Genomic DNA, 24,607 nt, shown 5'->3' with positions numbered 1-24,607 from the left:
ATGCTTTCCCACTTTACTTCAGGTTATACATTTATAATCATATTAATCATGTTTCCACATTAGTCATGTTGGGAAAGAATAAGAAAAATCCCAAGAAAGGGGCGGAGGAGAAGCAGTGGAATGGGAAAATTGTGTACTTTTTTGCATTTGCATTCAGACTCAATAGTTCTATCTCTGGATATGGCGTGCAATTTCCACATGGGTATTTTGGAACTGTCTTTTATCAGTGCATTGCTGAGGAGAGCTAAGTCTATCAGAGTTGGTCATTGCACAATCATATTGTTCCTGTGTACAGCATTCTTTAGGTTCTGTTCACTTCACTCAACATCAGTTCATGTGAGTCTTTCCAGGTTTTTCTGAAATCCTGTTTATCATTTCTTATGGAACAAGTATTATATTACATTACTATACCATAACTTATTCAGCCATTTCTCAATTGATGGGCATTCACTCATTTTCTAATTTCTTTTACTACCACAAAAAGAACTGCTGTAAATATTTTTGCACATGAGATACAGACCTAGTAGTTTTATTGCTGTCCCACTTAATTTCTTATGTCAACCAACAATATTTCAAAACTGTAATAGAGAAAGTCATGATGTGGAAAAAGTAACTATTTTCAAAGGAAGGTTTACCTCTGACAACTGCTTTATATTATCATAGTTTGTTCTTTGGAACCTGCAATTCTCAGGAGTGGGACTGACAGTATCATTACATTCCTGATATCCAATTGGTCCTATTATGTAGTGGTCGAGTAGTACAGTGGAGAGAACCCTGAGCCTGACGTCAATAAGATTTGACTTCAAATTCAGTCTCAAAAACCATGGGCAGATTACTTAACCTATGACTGTCTCAATTTCCTCATCTGTAAAATGATGGTGATAATAGCTCCTCCTTTCCAGGCATAATGTGAGGATAAAATGGAGACAATATTTGTAAATTCCTTCACAAAATACTACATTTTTTTGTGGTTATTATTAGGCAAAATGACATCACTGCCCATAGTTGTAAAAACAGTATTACAGAGAACTAATTTCTGAATATGGAATCAGGAGACCTCAGTTCATATCCTAGCTCAGATACATGTGATCTTGGAAAAAACATTCACCTTCTGGATAATTTAATTTCCTCACATGTAAAATAAAAGGGCTTAACTCCCTATCCTTTTTGAGTTTAAATCCTTTAATATATTATGATCTGTAAAGAAGGAGCAAAAAATACTTGTAACTTTTGACCACAGGTGATTGTGAGAAACCCATAAGTGCCATGTAAGTTAATATGTGACTTTCCTTAAACAAAGTGAGTACTCCCTTCCCAGAACTCTCCCACTTTTTTCATCTTTATCTTTTTTATTTAATACAGTCTACTTCATATTATAGTTATTTATAAGATAGGGAGATAAAGTATTTAAAAGCTTATGCTATACTAAATTCTGTGCTATAATAAACTTTGGGAATACAAACACAAGCAAATAGAATGGTCCCTATTCTCAAAGTGCTTCTATTCTTTTTTCTTTTATTTCAATAGTATTTTATTTTTACAAATATATGTAAAGATGTTTTTCACCATTCATTTTTGTAAGACTTTGTGTTACAAATTTTTTCTCCCCACTCTATTATCTCTTCCTTCCCCAAGACCAACAAGCGATCTGATATAGGTTAAATAAGTGGAATCCTTTTAAACATATTTCCATATTAGTCATGTTGTGCAAGAAAAATCAGACCAAAAGGGAAAAAAAATAAGAAAGAAACAAAAACAAAAAAGTAAAACTACTCTGCTTCATCTATATTCAGTCTCCATAGTTCTCTCTCTGGATATGGATGGCATTTTCCATCCCATATCTATTAGAACTGCCTTGATTCAGCATGTTGTTGAGAAAAGCCAACTCTATCACAGTTGATTATCACATAATCTTGTTACTATGCACAATGTTCTCTTGGTTCTGCTTGTTTCACTCAGCATCAGTTCATATTTTTCCAGGCTTTTCTAAAATCAGTCTCTTCTTCATTTCTTACAGAATAATAGTATTCCATTATATTCCTATGCCATAACTTATTTAGCCATACCCCAGTTGATAGGCATTCACTCAAATTCCAGTTCCTTGCCACTACAAAAAAAGCTGCTACAAAAATTTTTGCACATGTGGGGCCTTTTCCCTCTTTTATGATCTCTTTGGAATACAGACCCACTAGTAAGCCTGCTGGATCAAAGAATATAGTACTTCTATTCTAAAAAGAAAATACAAAACAGAAAAATAAGCTGCAGAGGAGGAAGGGTATTGTATATGTAGCATGTCTTTCATACTAGATCATAAGACCCTTGAGGATAGGGAAGGAGGAGTGGCGAGAGGGAAGGAAAGAGAGGTGGAGAGAGGGAGAAAGGGAAAAATGTAGAGAGAGGAAGGGACAGAAGGAAGAAAGGGTACAGGGAAGGAAGGAGAGAAAGAAAGAAAGAAAGAAAGAAAGAAAGAAAGAAAGAAAAAGGAAGGAGGAAAAGGTAGATAAGGAGCAGAGAGAGAAGAGTAAAGACAGGGAAGGAGGAAAAGAAGTAAGAGTAGTTAGAGGAAGGGAGGGAAAGAGGGAAGGAAGGAGGTAAGTCATCAGGCAGAAATGCTAAGCTGCTCTTTCAAAGTATCTCTTCCTACAATAAGACATTGAATACAATTGAAACAGCCACATTCCATTTCAGACGTGATCCATTTTCCTTCACAGTAAGATAATTTAATAAATGAACACTATCAGAAAGTTACCAAGTAATTGTTTCTACACATTTGGTCAGATACTTGATTTTGTCAATACAGACAACCTTGCCACACTGGAAGTAAAAAGGCCAGAAAGTAGAACATATTTTTTTTAAGATGGCTTTGATTACATCAAAATATTGTCTCCTCTTGGTTTACATGGACAAAGTTCAATCATAGAAACTTCTTATATAATTATAGTATTGGGCTCATGCTTTGACCCCAAAGCACCCTAGGAATGCCAGGTTTTGACTCTGAAACAAAAAAGAAAAAGCCTTTCAGCTTCCAGAGAAGCACTCAGGCTAACAAAATATCAAATATAGGACAAGTTTTATTTTATCTGACAAAAAAAATTCAAAGCACTCATGCCCAAGCTCATAAAAAAATGAAGAAAAGCCCTTCTTCCCTCCACTGAGAGCCCCACTTCCCCAGAGACCTAACAGCTCCACAATTTATGCCAGTACCCTGAGGAAATCCTCTTTCCCACATCCAAAAAAGAGGAGAGAAGTACAGAAGGAGTTGGGTTGCCAGAGAATTAAGCAACCCACCATTCTGATTGGACCATCCTCTCCAGGGACTCAAGTATTCTCTAGGGATTTTGGTACTCTCCTGGATGTGGGGAAGGGATTCAAAACTGTTAGGGAGACAGATTGCACATACACACCTTCTTGATTCCCCCAAGAGAGTTCACTCTGGCAACTAAGTGTTTTTCTCCTTCTCAGCCATGAAATAATACCAAAACACTATGCTTAACTTTCTATCACTCTTTACAAGCATTTTGCTCTTCTGTGGATTTTTTTTGCTCATTTTAGCAATGAAATGAGCCAAAATTGTTTATTCCAGTTTCTTCTAAAATTGTGCCTTTTAAAATATTGGACATTAACAAAGGCATCATTTAAACAAACTTTTAAATTTAAAGAAGGGCAGAAAAATAGAATGTGACCTCTGGACATTATTACACTTATCCCTCCCACACTGTAGCTTTTTCCATCATGGTTTCAATATTATAGGTTGGCATGAGAAATTAAATGGGAATTTGGAAGGAGTTTTATGGAAGACCAGCAGTTAACACAGAAAAATTCTTAATCCAAATTTTACAATAAGATATTAAAAACATCCCATAAAAGAAAAAGGGGAAATTCATAATTTTCTGGTACAAGTGGAGGGGCAAAAAGTTTTATATGGATTTTTCAGATCATGAGGATGCTGATTCCCTAAGGACCATGAAATGGAAGGGATAAGTGTAAAATCCCACAGTGGAGGAAACTACCATGATTCTTTAAATACTAAAGACACTGATGCTGATGAGATCAGGGTAGAAATCCCTAGTTCTAAATAAATATATAAATTCACAATGGTTATTCTCTTTGCCAAAAGGTAGTTTTGTTTAGAAGAATAGAAGAAATTATAGACAAAATGGAGAGGTAAAATAGACACCAGAAGTGCCAAATATGAAATAAAGTGGGGAGAGCAATAGAATTATCATTATCAAGGATTTGGAAAAAACCCATTGAAGGAATATGCTATGAGGCCTGAATATGCCATTAACTGGAAGGTTATATCCCAAAAGGAATTTACTAACCAGTTAGCTAGACAGTAACGAGAAAGATGCCATTAAAGGGAAGAGAAAGAGAGAGAATACCTGATAGCAAGCTTAGTCATGAGAAGGACTTAGCAAAGAACTTCATTATAAATAGATCTTTTATAGAGGAAATACAATAATCTTGAGAGTTTCTCAGAGGAGGTAGGGAAGAGCCAGGGATCTCAGAGGGAGGGATCAAATACCTGGCAAATCAGATCCCAGACCTATCCAAAAGATCTGCTAATCAGTATCTCAAAGGTTGTTTAAAGATGCTCAGAGATTGGGGAGTAGATAGTGGAGGCTGACAAAGAGTTCCATCCTCACAATCACTCTCTACAAACAGGATAGTCTGGGAATTAGTTCTGATGATAATAGTCAGATGGGCTTCTTCCTGATAGGAGAAGAGAACAAGTCGAAATGAATGCTCTTTTCAGCATCCTTTACATGGCTAGAACCATCTAACTAGACCTAACTTCCAAGAGACTCCATTTGATGTTGAGGTACCAGCAGGGAGATGTTGAAGCCAGTTGTAGGAATGATTGTTGAGTTTTCGGTGTGAGCATTTACACCTCAGAAATGGGCAAATGCTGCAAATCAAGACTTGGTTTTTTATTTTGTTGATTTTCTGTACTTAAGATGTACTTCTCTACATTACTTCTCTGATGAAGAAAGTGGTAATAAAGCAAATTAAACTTAAAAGTGTGTTACACATTTTTTAAAAGCTGGTTCTTAAATATTTACTAGTAGCTTTAATTATTAGATGGTTGTTCCTTTATCAAATAGAAATGTGTCTCTCTGTCCCTCTGGCCACTTGCTCTAAGACTCTGCCTTATGGTGTCAAACAGAACAAGATTAATCCCAAATTCCCCCATGTTGTGGTCATTCCAATACTTGAAGACAGCCAATATGTCTTCTCTTTTCTATTATAAATATGTAACGTTCCTTCAGGGTAGCTTCCTGTAGCATAATTTTGATCCATAAAGGATTTTTTTAATTACCCAACTCTGGCTTAAATATGTTTTTATTTTGGTAATGAACTCACATTTTAAAAAATCCAAGGATTAGATTTCTGAACCTGTTTGCACATGGCCTTTTAATCCAGTCAACTGAGCGGAAGGCTAACTACCATTAAACTAATCCTCTTGCCTCTGCTGCGGTCAGTCTAGCGAGCACAGTTTGGTTTGCAGAAAGTGAAGTCTTCATCTTTGATTCTGTATGTTTTCCCCAGCCTTAGAGAAAGTTCAAGTGGGTGATACAATCCTATTTCTTGACTTTTGCAGTTGTCTCCTTTTTAAAGTGATATAATTGATTTTTTGGTATTTGAAAATTGAACTTGTAGTTCAGAAATGCTTGAGAAATACCAAATAGGTACTAAATGAAGCCACCCTCCATTCTGTCATTCCCTCCTCTTCCTTCCCTTTCCCTCCCTATTCCTGCTGCATTGGAAATGTTTCAGTTTTTGATAGAGTAGATGAATATCTGCATTTTTCTTTTTTTCCCCACTCTATTTTAATTTTCTCCCCAACTCCATATTTAACTAAAACCAAAACATTTTATCATTTTTTTTTACTATTTTGAATTCCAAATGTCCTCCCATTTTCCCTTCCCTCTCCCCTCATTGAGAAGGCAAGCAATTTGATAAAGGTTATACATGTGCAGTCATGCAAAACATATTTCCATATTAGTCATGTTGTGAAAAAACAGACAATAAAACCAAGAAAAATAAAGTAAGAAAACCAATATGATCTCATCTGCATTCAGATTCCATTAGTTCTTTCTCTAGAGATAGATAACATTTTTTTATCTTAGTTCCTTGAGAATTGTCTTGGATCATTGTATTGATCAGAATAGCTCAGTCATTCACTGTTGATCATCAAAATGTGTACGTTTTTTCAAGAGAAAGTGTCAACAGCATTCTAAGTGTCTCTCTGTTCTGTTTACTTGCAGGTCTGAAGGAGAAGGCTCACGGAGTGTCAGGTACGTGTTTAATTAGCTCCTCTGCTTGTGTCACTGTGGTCCCCTGGAGTTTGTTGTTTTAATGAAGCCATGTGCTTTGATTTCTGTCTGACTAGTGGTCTTATTAGGTCAGAACCATTGAAGCAAAGAACTTAGTGTTTTGCATTTAAATGGATTTGTTTAGAAGTGCAGCCCAAAATGAAATATATTCTTTCCTATTCACCTAAAAGCATGGTTCCTTTTTCTTCCCCCAAGCAACTCCAAAAAGGGGCTTCACTCAGGAGGAATAGAGTAAAGAACATGAACTCACTTTCAAAAAAGTTGGTTTCAATCCACATCATTCAATTGTCCCTACCCGGCAATTACATTTGATCAAAGTAAGCAAAGTAAGGGACTCCTTTTCAAGGCCTGCCTTGATTTCAAGTGGCATAAGCTTGATTTCTTGAGTGACAGATCATAGCTAGTCTTGGTGAGAAAGTATCACCTTCCAGTAGTAGCAGGTATTCTATTGTGCCATTTATGACTTTATTTTTTTTTTTTAATCATTCCCTAAAAATATCCTCAGTCATCTATGGCTGCCTTGTTGGGACAGGGGACAAAGGATCTGGAGTCTTACTTGTCTGTGGACACTGATTTTACAAAGAGGGTTGGTGCTGATTTAAAAAAAAATTGTTCTTTTAGGAAAACAAAAACCAGAACTGTAATGATTTTTCACTGTTGGCATTTTGAAATGACTGCCTAGTTTGAAGGAGAGAAAAGAACCGATATTGATGCAATATTTATTGCAGATTGTCACTTTTAAGGGGGATTTCCTGCCATTTTCTTTAGTTAATGATGGTACTCTATATAAGATGTCGATTCTACTTTGCCAAAGAAGGTCTTGAGAAAGAGTCTGAATAAAACATTTCATTTGTTTTTATTGTTTCTTTGAATCTTGTACAATCTTGTACAATGGTCTAGAGTTGAAGCTCTTTAAGTTGTGTGGTACCCAGCAGAAGGACATGTGCAGATGTTTGTCTGCTTCTCTATTTGGGGGAAGGGAGAGACAGATAGAGAGACAGACAGACAGACAGAGGCAGAGACAGACAGTGACAAAGACAAAGAGAAGCATACCATTCAGAAAAAAAGGAGGCTCTGCTCTGGTCAGACCTCATCTGGAATTCTGTGTTCATTTCTGAATGCTATAATGAAGGAAGAAGAGCAATAAAATGATTTATATCCCATGGAGTGAAACCAGAATGTAAAGAGTCTCATATTTGTTCTGTATTGGGATCAATTAAATACAAACTGGTATTGTTTTGTCTAGAAAAGAGATATTAAGGAAGTGAGATGTGATTGATTTTTTTAAGTACTTAAAACGCAATACTGGAAAAGAAGGATAAACTTGTTCTGCTTTGTCCCAGAAGGCCTATCTAGGACCAGTGGAGTGGAGGTTGCTGAGATGTTGTTTTAGGCTCCATATATAGACAAATTTTACAATTGAAGTTATTCAAAATGGAACAGGAAGTTTCAGAATGCAGTGGGTTCCTCCTCACTGGAATTTTTCAGGCAATGACTAGATGACCATTTTTAGGAAAGGGCTCCAGAGATTCCCTATTACCTTTAGGATCAAAATTAAAATTCCCCAATTAGCATCCAAAGTAATTTGTACCTTGGTCTTTTCCTACCTTTCCACTCTTCTTTATTCCCCTATCTCCATTCTAGTGATCCAACAATCCTCATCCAGTTGCTTTCCTCTCACAGGACAATATACCATCTCCTATTTCCATACCTCCATTTTGAGTATCCCCCAAGCCTGGACTGATCTTTCTCCTTCTGTTCATGTCTTTACTTACCTGGTTTCTTTCACAACTCAGGTGAAATTCCGTCTTCTGCAGGAGGCTTTTCTCATTTCTGCCTTCTTCCCTATTTCCTATTATAGTTCCTTCTCTATAATATTATCTTCCATTTATACCATATATAGTTATTTACATGTTCTCTTCCCCTTTAGAGTATGAGTTTCTTAAAGGCAGTTTTTTGCCTTTCCAGCACTTAGCCCAGTGTCTGGATTTTTGATTGTTAATCACTCTTACAAGGTAGGATCCTTTACCTTGCATGAGCTAGCTACCAGTCTCCCCATAATAAACAGTCATCGTTATTTATTAACTTCACAGGCAGGTAATTTAAAAGTAAAAATTATATATATATACCTTCATCTCCTGCTCCTCTAAGTATCCAATACCTTCAAACATCTTCTGGCAGCCCATAGCTCTTCATTGGAGTGATCTGTACTCAGATGGATTTTATTTGCTACTAGAAGCTATCCATCCTTAGCATCTACATCTTCCAAGTCTCAAACTGGAAACTTATTCTTAGTTCAATTCACTAAACATTTACATGCTGCCGTATATTTGACACTAGATGTTGGTATTCCAGAACCCAAAATAAAACAAAAGAGTCTCTGTCCTCAAAAAGCTTGCTTCCTACTGAGAAACAACGTGTACATAATTAATATAAACAATAAGCAAAATAAATACAAACTAATTTCAGAGGGATCAAAGAGCAGTGATTTCTAGAGTTTGTAGGTAGAACGGGGCACCTAAACTGAGCTCTAAAAAGACCTAGAGATTTGTAGAAGAGGAAGGAAATGAAGGGGAGGATTCTCAGCCCAGGCATAGCGACAGGCAATAGGATATTCTATACAGGAAACCACAAGTAGGCCAGTTCAGCTGGTGCATAAAATACAGGAGGAGGAGTGATATGAAATCAGTCTGGATTGTGAAGGGCTTTCCAAAGAAAGGAATTTGTATTTTATTCTAGAAAAAATAGAAGTTGTTGAGATTTCATAAATGGGTGTTGCCATGGTCAGATCTTAGTGCCTTAGTGGATCACCATTTTGACATCTTGTTGAAGGATGGTTGTGAGATGAGAAAGGCTTTATTCAGGAAAAAAAATTGTGAGGGAAGAGAAGGGAGCAGACAGTTATTAAGCCCCTACTAGGTGTCAGAAAGTATACTAAGTATTTTACAGATATAGCTCAATTGAGCCCTACAACCACCTTGGCAGGTTTTTATTATCACCATTTTGCAGCTAAGAAAATTAAGGCAGGTGAGAGGTAAGTGATATATTTAAATATCTGGAGTAGGATTTGAACTCATTTTCCTGATTCTACACCAGCAAGAGCAGCAAGAGTAAAAAGTGAAGAAGTCTTGAATGAGGTTGTTGAGTGGGGGCAACAGAGAAAAGGGAATGAATGCAAAAGAAGTCTTGAAAATACATTGGACAAGTCTCAGTGATTGCTCTGAGAGGGCATAAGAGAAAATGAAGACTTCGGTTGACTCTGAGGTTATGAAAATAAGTTGGGAGTAGGGTTGACTAGAAAGATAATGATGACCTTGGCACAAAAGGATAGTTAGACGGAGCAATGGGTTTTTCCTTTATCTAATCTCTTTCTCTGGATGATCTTGCCTAATCCCATAGATTCACTTTCATTTTGAAACAGATGACTCCAAAAATCTCCATATTTAATCCTGATTTCTCTATGAAAAGTATAAGTCTTTTTTCCTAGATGTCTGGTGGATGTTTCCTAGATGTCCTGTGGACATCTCAAAATCAACATGTTTAAAAAGAGAACTGATCATCGCATCCCAAAATCCAACCTTCCTCTCAGCTTCCCCATGTCTATTGAGGATTCCACCATTCTCAAAGCCACTAAAGTTGAGAACTGCATTAATCCTGATTCCTTTCTCACTCTTCTACCTTCCATATTCAGTTTGTTGCCAAATTAGGATTTCTCTGGCTGTCCAAGTGCAATGATTTAAATGCTGAAACCTTTTTTTTTCATTTTCAATACTTTTGAAGGAAATATTTCTAACATGTGCTATGTGTTTCCTATCTTAGGAAACAGAGCATATGGAGTGTAATGTAACCTTTTCTTGATGACTCAAGGTCATCATTATAATCATGAGGGCAGGATTGGTGTCATATTTATTTTTGTCTCCCTCAGGGAACACTGTGGAACATAGTGCCTTGAACATGAGACTCTTAATACTGTTTATTGAATGAATTTTACTGTTCTCTAGATGCTTGTAGAATTTTGGATATGATCTTATAAAATACGCCTGGGATGGTTAGTCTTTGATGTTCAGTAACCTATCTTTCTCAATCGAATTCCTCCATTCAACATATTTTCTTAATAAGTTTTTGTTGGCTTAAACTAGAATGTTTCCAGTTTTTTGGGGGATAAGAATGAAAGAAACTCCTTTCCTTGGAGATGTGGGAGAATTGTGAGTGTGGAATGTTATATATGCTGTCAGATATGGCTGATTTTACTGAGCTGTTTGTTTTTTATTTTTGCTACAAAATAAAGTTTATTGAGTAGAAGAGGGAGAAGAGTATATTTTGAATTTGATGTAATATAAAAACTAAAGATGCCATTAAAAGTTTTACAATTAAGAAAAGGATAAAGGGCAGAATGTTCAGCTGAATGAACTTGATGACAATGCAATTCAAATCTTCCTGGGAAAAATAGAAGCAGCTTTTCCTAAATTGTTTTCTCACCCTCAATAAAGAGCTCAACCAAATTCAAAACTTTTCTTTGCAATTTCTACCTCTTCATTAATATCAGACCACTTTTAATTAGGTTCCATGTTATTCTAGAAAGCAGAGTATTCTTTTCCCTAGAGGCACCCCATCTTTATTATGTTCGCTCGGCCGATCCAAGAGCACTTAATATTTTTCCAATTATTTAAGTCTGACTTTATTTGTGTGGAGACTTTTTTATAATTTTGCTCATATAATTCCTGACTTTCCTTTGGTAGATAGATTCCCAAATATTTTATGGTATCAACAGTTATTCTGAATGGAATTTCTCTTTGTATCTCTTGCTGTTGGGTTTTGTTGGTGATGTATAAAAATGCTGAGGATTTATGGGGATTTATTGTGTAGCCAGCTACTTTGCTAAAATTATGAATTATTTCCAATAGCTTTTTGGTAGAATCTCTGGGGTTCTCTAGGTATACCATCATATCATCTGCAAAGAGTGATAGTTTGGTTTCCTCATTGCCTACTCTAATTCCTTTTATATCTTTCTCGACTCTTATTGCCGAGGCTAGTGTTTCTAATACGATATTAAATAATAATGGTGATAGTGGGCATCCTTGCTTCACTCCAGATCTTACTGGGAAAGGTTCCAGTTTTTCCCCATTGCATATGATGCTTACTGATGGTTTTAAATATATGCTCCTGACTATTTTAAGGAAAAGTCCATTTATTCCTATGCTCTCAAGTGTTTTTATTAGGAATGGATGTTGGATTTTATCAAATGCTTTTTCTGCATCTATTGAGATGATCATGTGGTTTTTGTTTGTTTGGTTATTGATATAGTCAATTATGTTAATAGTTTTCCTAATATTGAACCAGCCCTGCATTCCTGGTATAAATCCTACTTGGTCATAGTGTATTATCCTGGTGACAATTTTCTGTAATCTTTTTGCTAATATTTTATTTAAGATTTTAGCATCAATATTCATTAGGGAGATTGGTCTATAATTTTCTTTCTCTGTTTTCAGCCTACCTGGTTTAGGTATCAGTACCATATCTGTGTCATAAAAGGAGTTTGGTAGGACTCCTTCAATCCCTATTTTTTCAAATAGTTTATATAACATTGGAGTTAATTGTTCTTTAAATGTTTGGTAGAATTCACATGTAAATCCATCTGGTCCTGGGGATTTTTTCTTAGGGAGTTGATTGATAGTTTGTTCTATTTCTTTTTCTGAGATGGGACTGTTTAGGATATTTACTTCTTCCTCTGTTAGTTTGGGCAAGCTGTATTTTTGGAGGTATTTTTCTATTTCATTTAAGTTGTCGAATTTATTGGCATAAAGTTGGGCAAAGTAACTCCTAATTATTGCTCTAATTTCCTCTTCGTTAGTGGTGAGTTCTCCCTTTTCATTTTTAAGACTAACAATTTGATTTTCCTCTTTCCTTTTTTAATCAGATTTACTAAGGGTTTGTCTATTTTGTTGGTTTTTTCATAGAACCAACTCTTAGTTTTATTAATCAATTCAATAGTTTTTTTACTTTCAATTTTATTGATCTCACCTTTTACTTTTAGAATTTCAAGTTTAGTGTTTGACTGGGGGTTTTTAATTTGTTCCTTTTCTAGCATTTTTAATTGCAAACCCAATTCATTGACCTTCTCTTTCTCTATTTTATACAAATAGGCCTCTAGAGATATGAAATTTCCCCTTATTACCGCTTTGGCTGCATCCCATACATTTTGGTATGATGTCTCATTATTATCGTTTTCTTGGGTGAAGTTATTAATTATGTCTATGATTTGCTGTTTTACCCAATCATTCTTTAGTATGAGATTATTTAGTTTCCAATTATTTTTTGGTCTACTTCCCCCTGCTTTTTTGTTGAATGTAATTTTCATTGCATCGTGGTCTGAAAAGGATGCATTTACTATTTCTGCCTTACTACATTTGAGTTTGAGGTTTTTATGTCCTAATATATGGTCAATTTTTGTATAGGTTCCATGAACTGCTGAAAAGAAAGTGTATTCCTTTCTGTCTCCATTACATTTTCTCCAGAGATCTATCATATCTAGCTTTTCTAGTATTCTGTTTACCTCTTTGACTTCTTTCTTATTTATTTTCTGGTTTGATTTATCTAATTCTGAGAGTGCAAGGTTAAGATCTCCCACTGTTATAGTTTTACTGTCTATTTCTTCTTGCAGCTCTCTTAGTTTCTCTTTTAAGAATTTAGATGCTACCCCACTTGGTGCATATATGTTTAATATAGATAGTGCTTCATTATCCATGCTACCCTTTAGCAAGATATAGTGTCCTTCCTTATCTCTTTTAATTAGGTCAATTTTTGCTTTAGCTTGATCTGAGATCAGGATGGCTACCCCTGCTTTTTTGACTTCACCTGAAGCATAGTAGATTTTGCTCCAACCTTTTACCTTTAACCTGCATGTATCTCCCCGCTTCAGGTGTGTTTCCTGTAAACAACATATTGTAGGATTCTGGCTTTTAATCCATTCTGCTAACCGCTTTCTCTTTATGGGGGAGTTTACCCCGTTCACGTTTATGGTTAGAATGACCAATTCTGTATTACTTGCCATCTTGTTAACCCCGGTTTATGCTTTCCTCCCTTCTTTCCCCTTTCCCCCCCTTCCAAGTATTAAGCTTGTGAGCACCCCTTGCTTCTCACAGCCCTCCCTTTTTAGTATCCCTCCCCCCTCCTTAGAGTTCCTCCCCCTATCTTACCCCTTTCCCTCCCAGTTCCCGTATTCCCTTCCCCTTAGCTTATTCCTTCCCTTTCACTTTTCCCTTCTCACTTTTCAATGAGATGGGAGAAGTTTCACCATAGATTGAATATGTCTTAAGATTTTTCACTTAAAGCCAATTCTGAAGGCAGTAAGATACCCACTATATTCATCCCCCTCCATTCTTTCTCTCAGATATAATAGGTTTCCTATGCCTCTTCATGAGATGTACTACCCCCACTTTACCCTTTTTCTGGTACAATGTCCTTTCCACATCAATTTCTAGAACAAGGTATACATGTATTCTTTATACATCTATATAGTCAAAATATAGTTCCCAAGATTAATCTTTACCTTTTTAGATTTCTCTTGAGTTCTATATTTGTAGATCAAACTTTTTGTTAAGTTCTGGTTTTTTCATCAGAAATAGATGAAATTCGCTTACTTCGTTGAATGTCCATCTTCTTCCCTGGAAAAAGATGCTCATTCTCGCTGGGTAAGTTATTTTTGGTTGCATACCAAGTTCCTTAGCTTTTCGGAATATCATATTCCAGGCCCTTCGATCTTTTAATGTGGATGCTGCCAGATCCTGGGTGATCCTTATTGTGGCTCCTTGATACTTGAATTGGGTTTTTCTAGCCGCTTGCAATATTTTTTCTTTCACCTGAGGGTTCTGGCATTTGGCCACTATATTCCTTGGTGTTTTGATTTTAGGATCCCTTTCAGTGGGTGATCGATGAATCCTTTCAATGTTTATTTTTTCCTCTGTTCCTATGACTTCTGGGCAATTCTCTTTGATAATTTCCTGGAAGACAGTGTCCAGGCTTTTTTTTTCATCATGTTTTTCTGGGAGTCCAATGATTCTCAGATTGTCTCTCCTGGATCTGTTTTCCAGGTCTGTTGTCTTCCCCAGAAGGTATTTCACATTTTTCTCCATTGTTTGATTTTTTTGGATTTGCTTGACTGATTCTTCTTGTCTCCTCGAGTCATTCAATTCCACTTGTTCAATTCTGATTTTCAGTGAAGTATTCTCTTCACTCACTTTTTTAAAATCTTTCTCTAATTGTCCAATTGAGTTCTTTTGTTCTGTGGAATTTTTTTCCATTTCGCCAATTTTGTTTTTTAGAGAGCTGTTTTCTGTTTCCAGTTCACTAATCCTATTTTTCAAGGATTTTACTTCTTTATCCACTCTCTCTTTAACTTTCTCCAGACTCTTTTCCCATTTTTCTTCTAGCTCCCTTGTGAGAGCCTTTTTAATCACTTCTATGAGGTTCTTCTGTGCTGAGGAACAGCCGATCTCCTCCTTTGGGGAATCACCTGGGGACTGCCTGTTTTTAGTCTCCTCAGGATTTAGAGTCTGCTCTCTATCTGTATAGAAGCTGTCAAGGGTTAAAGTCCTCTTCAGCTTCTTGCTCATTCTGTCTATTAATCAGAGATAAACTACCAAAGAAAAACAGAAAAAAACTGGAGTCTTTCTTTGGGGGAGGGGCTGGGTGTGTTATCGAGCTTCCTCTACAGACTGCAGGGGGCAGCAGTGAGGCACTAGCAGGACTGTGTGCGCCTGTGCTCTGAGATCCCAGAGCGTGCTGAGTCACTGGGGGGGGGGAAGGGGGGGGGGGGGCAGGTCCTGAGAGACTTCAGCTGTTTGCGGTTGTATTCTTCAGCCCCGGTGTTTTTAGCTTTTCTGCTGGGCTGTTGACTTGCTGCCGGAGGAAATTATCCAAACCTGTAGCGAAGCTCTCCCCGCAGAAACGGCTACGATCACTCTCCACCCCCTCTCCAGTCTGCTCCCGTGCCCTCACTGCCGCTGCCCGCCGCCTGCGCCCGATCTAAAACCGCCCCAGCCCTCCAGTAAAGACAGACCTTTCTTGGCGGATCTCAAGGATGGCTTCTCTTGGTAACTATTTGTGGGTTTTTTTCAGTCAAGCATTGATTCAGAGGCTTGTAATGAAGTGGATAGTGAGAGAAAGCGCGGAGCTTATGCAACTGTGAGCCTCCTCTCCGCCATCTTAACCGGAAGAAGTATTTTATTCTAGAAAAAATAGAAGTTGTTGAGATTTCATAAATGGGTGTTGCCATGGTCAGATCTTAGTGCCTTAGTGGATCACCATTTTGACATCTTGTTGAAGGATGGTTGTGAGATGAGAAAGGCTTTATTCAGGAAAAAAAATTGTGAGGGAAGAGAAGGGAGCAGACAGTTATTAAGCCCCTACTAGGTGTCAGAAACTATACTAAGTATTTTACAGATATAGCTCAATTGAGCCCTACAACCACCTTGGCAAGTTTTTATTATCACCATTTTGCAGCTAAGAAAATTAAGGCAGGTGAGAGGTAAGTGATATATTTAAATATCTGGAGTAGGATTTGAACTCATTTTCCTGATTCTACACCAGCAAGAGCAGCAAGAGTAAAAAGTGAAGAAGTCTTGAATGAGGTTGTTGAGTGGGGGCAACAGAGAAAAGGGAATGAATGCAAAAGAAGTCTTGAAAATACATTGGACAAGTCTCAGTGATTGCTCTGAGAGGGCATAAGAGAAAATGAAGACTTCGGTTGACTCTGAGGTTATGAAAATAAGTTGGGAGTAGGGTTGACTAGAAAGATAATGATGACCTTGGCACAAAAGGATAGTTAGAAGGAGCAATGGGTTTTTCCTTTATCTAATCTCTTTCTCTGGATGATCTTGCCTAATCCCATAGATTCACTTTCATTTTGAAACAGATGACTCCAAAAATCTCCATATTTAATCCTGATTTCTCTATGAAAAGTATAAGTCTTTTTTCCTAGATGTCTGGTGGATGTTTCCTAGATGTCCTGTGGACATCTCAAAATCAACATGTTTAAAAAGAGAACTGATCATCACATCCCAAAATCCAACCCTCCTCTCAGCTTCCCCATGTCTATTGAGGATTCCACCATTCTCAAAGCCACTAAAGTTGAGAACTGCATTAATCCTGATTCCTTTCTCACTCTTCTACCTTCCATATTCAGTTTGTTGCCAAATTAGGATTTCTCTGGCTGTCCAAGTGCAATGATTTAAATGCTGAAACCTTTTTTTTTCATTTTCAATACTTTTGAAGGAAATATTTCTAACATGTGCTATGTGTTTCCTATCTTAGGAAACAGAGCATATGGAGTGTAATGTAACCTTTTCTTGATGACTCAAGGTCATCATTATAATCATGAGGGCAGGATTGGTGTCATATTTATTTTTGTCTCCCTCAGGGAACACTGTGGAACATAGTGCCTTGAACATGAGACTCTTAATACTGTTTATTGAATGAATTTTACTGTTCTCTAGATGCTTGTAGAATTTTGGATATGATCTTATAAAATACGCCTAGGATGGTTAGTCTTTGATGTTCAGTAACCTATCTTTCTCAATCGAATTCCTCCATTCAACATATTTTCTTAATAAGTGTTTGTTGGCTTAAACTGGAATGTTTCCAGTTTTTTGGGGGGTAAGAATGAAAGAAACTCCTTTCCTTGGAGATGTGGGAGAATTGTGAGTGTGGAATGTTATATATGCTGTCAGATATGGCTGATTTTACTGAGCTGTTTGTTTTTTATTTTTGCTACAAAATAAAGTTTATTGAGTAGAAGAGGGAGAAGAGTATATTTTGAATTTGATGTAATATAAAAACTAAAGATGCCATTAAAAGTTTTACAATTAAGAAAAGGATAAAGGGCAGAATGTTCAGCTGAATGAACTTGATGACAATGCAATTCAAATCTTCCTGGGAAAAATAGAAGCAGCTTTTCCTAAATTGTTTTCTCACCCTCAATAAAGAGCTCAACCAAATTCAAAACTTTTCTTTGCAATTTCTACCTCTTCATTAATATCAGGCCACTTTTAATTAGGTTCCATGTTATTCTAGAAAGCAGAGTATTCTTTTCCCTAGAGGCACCCCATCTTTATCACGTGGTCCTGCAGGCTGTCACTACTAAAGACCTTGAAGCCAGATTACATTTTGACAACTAACTGCAGACATCAATGCTGACTTTAAGTGTTTAGCATTGTGAGTTCGTCTGTCAGATACCTGATGTGGACATGTCAGATAATGCCGATAATTTCCTCTTTCCCATGCAAACCTGGAGAAAAGAAAAAAGGAAGCAATTATAGCTACTGAGACTTCTGGAGACTGTTGCTTCTCCTCTTCTTTTGTGTGTGTTGTTTACAGGTATGACCCACTTGGAAAAAAACGCTGAAAAATCGAGCCTTACAAAACACATTAGGGGTGATTTATTTGTATCATATAAAGATTTCTTGCTTTACCAAAGGATTCTCCTAAATATGCCTGTAAATATTGAATTCTGCTAGCATATTCAAAATTGGATTTAACTGGCAAGCATTTGATTTATGTGCCCCTTACCAAAAATATGTCTAGAAGAAAAATAATAGCTCATGGTCACATGGTATCTTGGGTTTTACAAAATACTTTCCTCACACTATCCTTGGAAGGTGGTAGAGTCTGGGCAGTTTAATCTCATTTTACAAATAATAAAACTAAGACCCAGAGAGATTGGTGACTTAGCCAGTTCTATATCTAATGATTGATAAAGCTGGAAAGAAAACTAGGTCATTTAGTTTTAGAATTGTAAAGGACTTTAGGGTCCATTTAGAATTGCAAAAGAGCTCAGGGGCAGCTAGGTAATGCAATAGGTAGAGTACTGGACCTGAAATCAGCAAGACCTGAATTCAAATTCCACCTCAGACACTAAGTGGGCAGATTATCCCAAATCTGTCTGCCTTAATTTCCTCATCTATCAACGTGAATTATAGCAGCAACTACTTTCTGGGATGGCCATGAGGATCATATGAGATCATATATCTAAAGTGTTTTGCAAACCTATTCATTATCTAGCCCAACCTCTCATTTTACAAATGAGGAAACTGAGGTCTAGAGACATGAAAGGACCTAAGATCACCCACTGATAGAGTGAGAATGTGACCCCTGGATGACTTCTTCTAAATCCAGCACACTTTCCACTGTATCATACTGACTTCCCGAGGTCAGTGCTCCTGTTCACTCTCACGCTGTCTCACTGAATCATCAGTCCTAATCCTTCTGTTCTCTGTTCAGGCAGAGTGGTAAAGTAAACTAGGAGCCAGCAAACTTAATTCAAGTCAGTATCCCTGTGTGAACCTCACTTTCCTCATTGGGAAAGTGAAAGGAAGAGACTTCAAGTGGATCTCAAAGGTTCTTTCTGCTTCGGCTTCCTGTCATTCCCATGTCGCCCGCAGAAAGAATACCAGCATCGTTAAAGAACATCTCCCTGTGGGTACAGGGAAGATGAAATGATATGAAGGGCTGGCTGATGGTGGTAGGTCAAGCTGAATGGATCATTTGTAACAGAGGCTTTTCCAAATATTGAACCCTGCCTGTGTTAGCCAGCAGAAAATGGTCTCTGTCCAGTGGCTGCATCTGGGAGACACTCGTGGAGGCCTTTGGGAAAAATCCTTGTTTTTCCCCCTCCTGGTTAGAGCTCCGACTGGTTGTGGCTTTTTTGTTGCTGTCTCAGCTGTTCCAGCATATCTTTCCACAAATTCTCTCTTTTTTCCCTTGCTAACTTTACGACATTATCTCTGATTTGTTCCCATAATGGTTTTTGCCTTTATTGCCTCAGTACAAGATTTCAGCGGGAGGTATCGACGTGACCACAGCTTCATCATCTAGAGGGAGAAGGAAGGAAGCCACGTGGAGATGTGACAAAGGGCAGCATCATCACTCTGCACAGTAAGGGATGGAATCAGGAAATGTACAAATACCTGGGAGATTAGTATGCAGAGTGTAACATATGTCAGCAGCTTCCAGCCAAATTGTTCTCAGTGGGATGCATGAAGAGGAGGAGTCACCAGCTTTGATCAAGCTGGGGGGAAGGCCAGGAAGAAAATACTGTGTTTAAGTATTTATGACTTGATGAATTAGGTTATGTCCCATAATGACTTCTGGTATGACATACTGTGGAGAATCATGGGATGAAAACCAGAATCGTGACCGGGATTGGTGCACCAAGCACTGATAAGAGAGGTTAACTAGCCTGGGAGGAAGGAAACATCCAGATGGTGGGCGAACAGAAAAAAAACGTAGTTTTGCTGCAAAGGTACCAGAGGAGACTTGAAATCTTGGAGAACCTTTTGGCAATGAATCCCCTGACTCAAAACTTGCATCAGTGTATCAGGATGCACCTAAATCAGATCGTGCTAGATTCAAAAATATGTATTCACTACCTGATATGCCCAGTGGGGTGTTTGGTGTTGCGAGGGCATCCAGAACAAAGATAAGAGGCAGTCTTTGTCCACAAGAATTTACAAGATAGTTGGGGCAACAAGTCATAAATATATAAACTGAGAAACAAGACAGCATATAATCAAATACTAAACTGCTCTTGCTAAATTGCTCTAGGAGGTCAGAGAAAGGAGAGATCTGTCAGGTGCATGGGAAGCTTTGGGGCGAGGAAGGTAGGATTTGATTTGGTCTTAAAGGGTAAATGTGATTGAAAGAGACCAAAATGAAAGGCGACTGAATTCCAAGGTGGGAAGCATTATGAACAAATAGAGGGAAGTCCCAATAAGTGTGGCTTGCAAGGAAGTTTGGGAAAAGGAATTGGGTGCAAAGAAATGAGCCAGTCTCTACTCTGAACAAGTGCACATGGTATGGCTTGATTCTTCTGCATAGTATTGAGTTCTGGCTTCTCTTTCCCTTGATAAGGATGGATTGAACTAACACCCATGGGGAGTCCCCCAGATTTCCTCTGAATGCCCCCAGTTCATAACATTTGTGAACAGTGGAAGAGTGACACAGTCTTAAACTTGAATTCAGAAGCTTTTACCTCCGAGTTCAGAATGTAATTAACCTACTTCTTAGGACAGTGGTAAAGACTACTTTACATTAGTCATTTGCAGACATTTCCAGTCCATAAACTATTTTGTTAGGACAAAGGACTAACAGACAAACTTCCTAATAATGGAATTTGTCAAATGTAGAATGAGTTGTGTTATAATATAGTGACTTTCTCGACTTAAGATGGTTGTCCAGATACTGGAAATGTTATAGAAAGGATTCATATTTTGAGTAAGGGATGGGACTAGATCAGGAGGTCTTCACCTTGTTTATATCATGGCTGGATTGGCAACAGGCTGGATTCTTTCTCTGAATTGAGTTTTTAAACATATTTTTAAAAAATGCACTCAAAACCAATCTTACTGAAATAAAGTTAACAAAATATTTTTTAAAATAATTTGTGGATCTCAGTTAAAAGAAAAAAACTACCCTAAATGATCTCTCAACTCAGATTTTATGAATCTGCAAGTTTATGACTTATCATTCAACAGTAAGACAAGAAGAAAAAAACATTAGCAAAATAAATAGGAAAGACTGGCTCTGCTTTCAAGGGACCACCTATGAGATCAGTCAATAAGCGTCTACTATATCTCCTATTACTACTAGCATCACTACCACCATCATCACTACTACTACTTATACCTCCACAGATAGTTGTCATAGTAATAATAATAATAATAAGGAATACACATTTATTAAGTGTCTACTATATACTAGACATTGCATTAAATATTTTTTTAATATAATCTCATTTAACATTATTATTCCCGTTTTATAGGTGAGTAAACTGGGACAGATAAAATGAAATGATTTGTTGAGGGTCACACAGCTAGCAATAACAACAATAGCTAGTATATAATTTTTTTTAACATTGGCAAAGGGCAGTTAGGAGATGCACTCTAGTACAGTACATTTCCAAACTGAAGTCAGAAAGACTCATTCCTGAATTCAAATCTGACCTGAGACACTTATTAGCTGGACAAGTCATACAAGTTTGTTTCTATAAAATGAGCTGGAGAAGAAAATGGAAAACTACTCTAGTAATTTTGCCAAGAAAACTCCAAATGGGTTAAGGAGAAGTCAGACACAACTGAACAACTACAGTCTACCTAAGGTTTACAAAGCTCATTACATGTTATTTCATCTATTAAACACCTGTTTTGTGCCAAATACACTGTGAATGCATAGCATACAAACAAGTTATGTCACATGAATGAACCTTTCTTAAATTCCTACTATGTGTTTGGCACTATGCTAAGTAAAATCCTCACACACACATAGAAATGCTTACAGGGAGCTTACAGTCTATCAGACACATTTTATTTTTATTCCTCATAAGTATACGAGAGAAGATGGACTTTGCAGCATTTTAAGCATGAAAACTCCACAAGACCTTCCACAGAACATCTTGAGGAATTTACTTGGAGAATCATGGACTTGGATGAGAAGCTTTATGCAGATCCATATTTGCTTGGGGTTTATTTCTCATCAGAGTGCATCAGTAAAGAAGTACAGCTCTCTGACTGGCCTCTAAAGGACTCCCAGCCTGGTCTGCATTTATCAAGAAGCACCTGGTGCAGAATTAGCATGCATTACTTTCCCTCATGGTGGATTGCTTATTTTCCCACTCTGTGCTGCTTCATTTCTGACCATTTTGCCAGCGCAGGACTTTTTAATTGTGGCTGATTGTTCCTAAAGAAAGGGTGTCTCCAATTTTCTTTTGGCTTCTTTCAAATGGAGTGACCCAGGGCACACCGGCTGTGACTCCCTGATGATGCTGACTTGCGTGAGGAGGGAAGAAAGGGAGCGTGTTTTAGAATAGGAATGAGGGAGGCAATAAAGACAGTTGGCTCATATTTAAAATGCAAGGCCTCTCTAGAGTAGTAACAACTCCGCCTCCCCTCCTGGATTTACAACAAAACAATAGAAAGAAATGTGACTAGGACTAGATTGAAATATGATTGCACTCACTGTTTTCTGGGAACAATTCATTTTCTGATGTCAGATTATGCTAGTGTTTCGGAAATGAGGGCTGATCAGTGCTTTGCAAATCTGATTCTGTTTAGAAAATATTGCAAGAGAATACTCAGAATACATCCAGTGACCTCTCTTGGAGGCCAGAATGTTCACTGAAGTTTTCTGAAGTAATCATTAAGCTTGCTCAGCATGAGCCTGTTGAGTGTAACTTAGGAGGGGTGCTCTCTCTTAGGAGCGTTGGTACTGGCAGAGCCAAACTCAGTTACAAATATTGTATTAAGTGGAAGCGAGTTGTTTAGCTAAAGCAATTAGTTAAAATTAATTCATTTTTCTGTGAACATGGGTCCTGCTGACATGGAGCCAAGGCACGATGCATGAGCATTGCAGCCGTCATAATTAGCTGTGCTTTTTACAAGAGAAAATGCAATTTATTTTGTGAGCAAGGAGGTATGAAGATTGCCTAATGCAGCAATCAAAGCTGGAGAAGTAGGTTCCACCAAGCCAATGGCACCTGTCCCATCCCCTCTTTAAGACCTGCAGTCAGAGTGGGCAACCACCCCTCACAATTGAGAGAAATTAGTCCAGTTGGGAGCTATGCCAGAAAGTTTTTGGATATTCATGACATACCCCAGGAAGAGCGAAGTCTAAAGCAAATGGAGATAATTACTTTCCCGATGAGGTAGAATTTTGGGAAAATTTCCCAGTTTGCTTTCAAGTCTGTAAAAGGAATCCTAGAGATTGGACACTCATCTCAAAATAATAATGCTGAGAGTGACGGCTCTTTCAGTCAGTCATCCTCGCCACATTACTCTCTCTGCCAATACATATTGCAACCTTTCCTTTTCATAGTAGCTGCCTTGCCCAAGTACATCATTTTTATAAGTTGCTGTGAAAGCCAATCTCCCAATGGGCAGTCACTCCATGCTTAGTTAAACTGATCCTAGAATGACAAACATGCACTCTACTACCTGACTCTCCATTTGAAACCTTTCCAGCTTAGAAGGATCAATCAGAGCTTGAACTCTGCTGTCCTAGCTCAGAATCTTCCTAGCATGGCCTTTGAGGATCTGTGGTCATCCCCATTCTTTGATAAGGTTATCAAAGCAGGATTTCAGAATGAGAGTGATTACCATAACTTACAGTTTATATAAGGCTTTATGGCATTGTAGGAATTTGGATCCATTGCCTCATCTGATCTTTGTGGCAATCTTGTTAAATGGGTCAGTTATGATTATATTGATGTAAGTGGTTTTTACATCAAATAGGAACCTGCCTACATCTCAGTAACTAGCCTTAGAAGAACATCAGTGGGAGTGTTAGGAAACAAAGTAACTTAGTAAAGTATCAGAAACAAAAGCCCAGATCTTCTTGACTCCAACACTTTATTTGCTATGCTAGGAATTCTTAATTTTTTTTTTAAAGTAATAACCTATTTTGGCAATCTAATGAAGTCTGTGGATCCATTCTTTAGAATAATAATTTAAAACATAAAATAAAATACATAGGATTATAAAGGATTCCAATTATATTGAAACACAGCTACTAAAAATTCTTGAAAAAGTTAATGGATCTAAAACTTAAGAATTTTTCCACAGCCATGGAATTTTTATCCTCATTTTATGAATGAGAAAATTGAGACTCAAAGAGGCAGTATGATGGAGTGGGGGAAACATCAGGCTAAAAATCAAGAAACCTAGGTTCTCTAGTCATGATCTTGGGCATTTCAACTCTCTGCTGTCCTCATTTTCCTCACTTTCAAAATGAGGCATTGTAATAAATATTAATTAAAATCTGATTCAACTCTACAATTCATGTTTTAGTGACTTGCCCCAAGTCACATAGATAGTGAATGTTGGAAGCAGACCTTGAACCCAGATCATCTGACTCTCAATCCACAACTCTTTCTATGCTTCCACATACCTCTCATCCAAAAAATAAAGTAAAAAGAAAGATGTGGCAGTGTTTTAAAAAGGATTGGAATAGTGGTTCTTTAAAGAGAATTTGGAATTTTTATAAAAGAAAGTGACTGCTAGAAAAGACAATCTAATGCTTTGTTTAAAGATAAAATGATTTGATTCCTCAGAGAATGTGTGTAGACAAATAACTTTTGAGTGGAATTGAATTGAAGTGTATTGGTGGCAAATCTTTCATTTGCTCCATCATTCAATCAAGCTCCCCAGATCATTGTGAGGCTCAAATGTGCCTGGCACATGGTAGGGACTGAAGCTTTGATATAGCTTTCTCTTTCTTTTGTT

The 24,607-nt window shown here is 37.4% G+C and overlaps 1 protein-coding gene across 1 annotated transcript in view; it reads left to right on the top strand.

Annotated features, from left to right (window-relative positions):
• IQSEC1 (IQ motif and Sec7 domain ArfGEF 1) overlaps positions 1 to 24,607 on the top strand; it is a 751,998-nt gene that overhangs the window by 212,156 nt on the left and 515,235 nt on the right. Inside the window, exon 2 of the mRNA XM_051983722.1 lies at positions 6,270 to 6,299. Coding sequence (XP_051839682.1) covers positions 6,270 to 6,299 — 30 coding nt within the window. The remainder of the gene's footprint in view (positions 1 to 6,269; positions 6,300 to 24,607) is intronic.

Source organism: Antechinus flavipes, chromosome 1 (assembly GCF_016432865.1).
Source record: "Antechinus flavipes isolate AdamAnt ecotype Samford, QLD, Australia chromosome 1, AdamAnt_v2, whole genome shotgun sequence".
Classification (NCBI taxonomy): Eukaryota; Metazoa; Chordata; class Mammalia; order Dasyuromorphia; family Dasyuridae; genus Antechinus; species Antechinus flavipes.
Note: the sequence above shows the minus strand (reverse complement) of the source record. Positions and strands in the feature narration are given on the sequence as shown.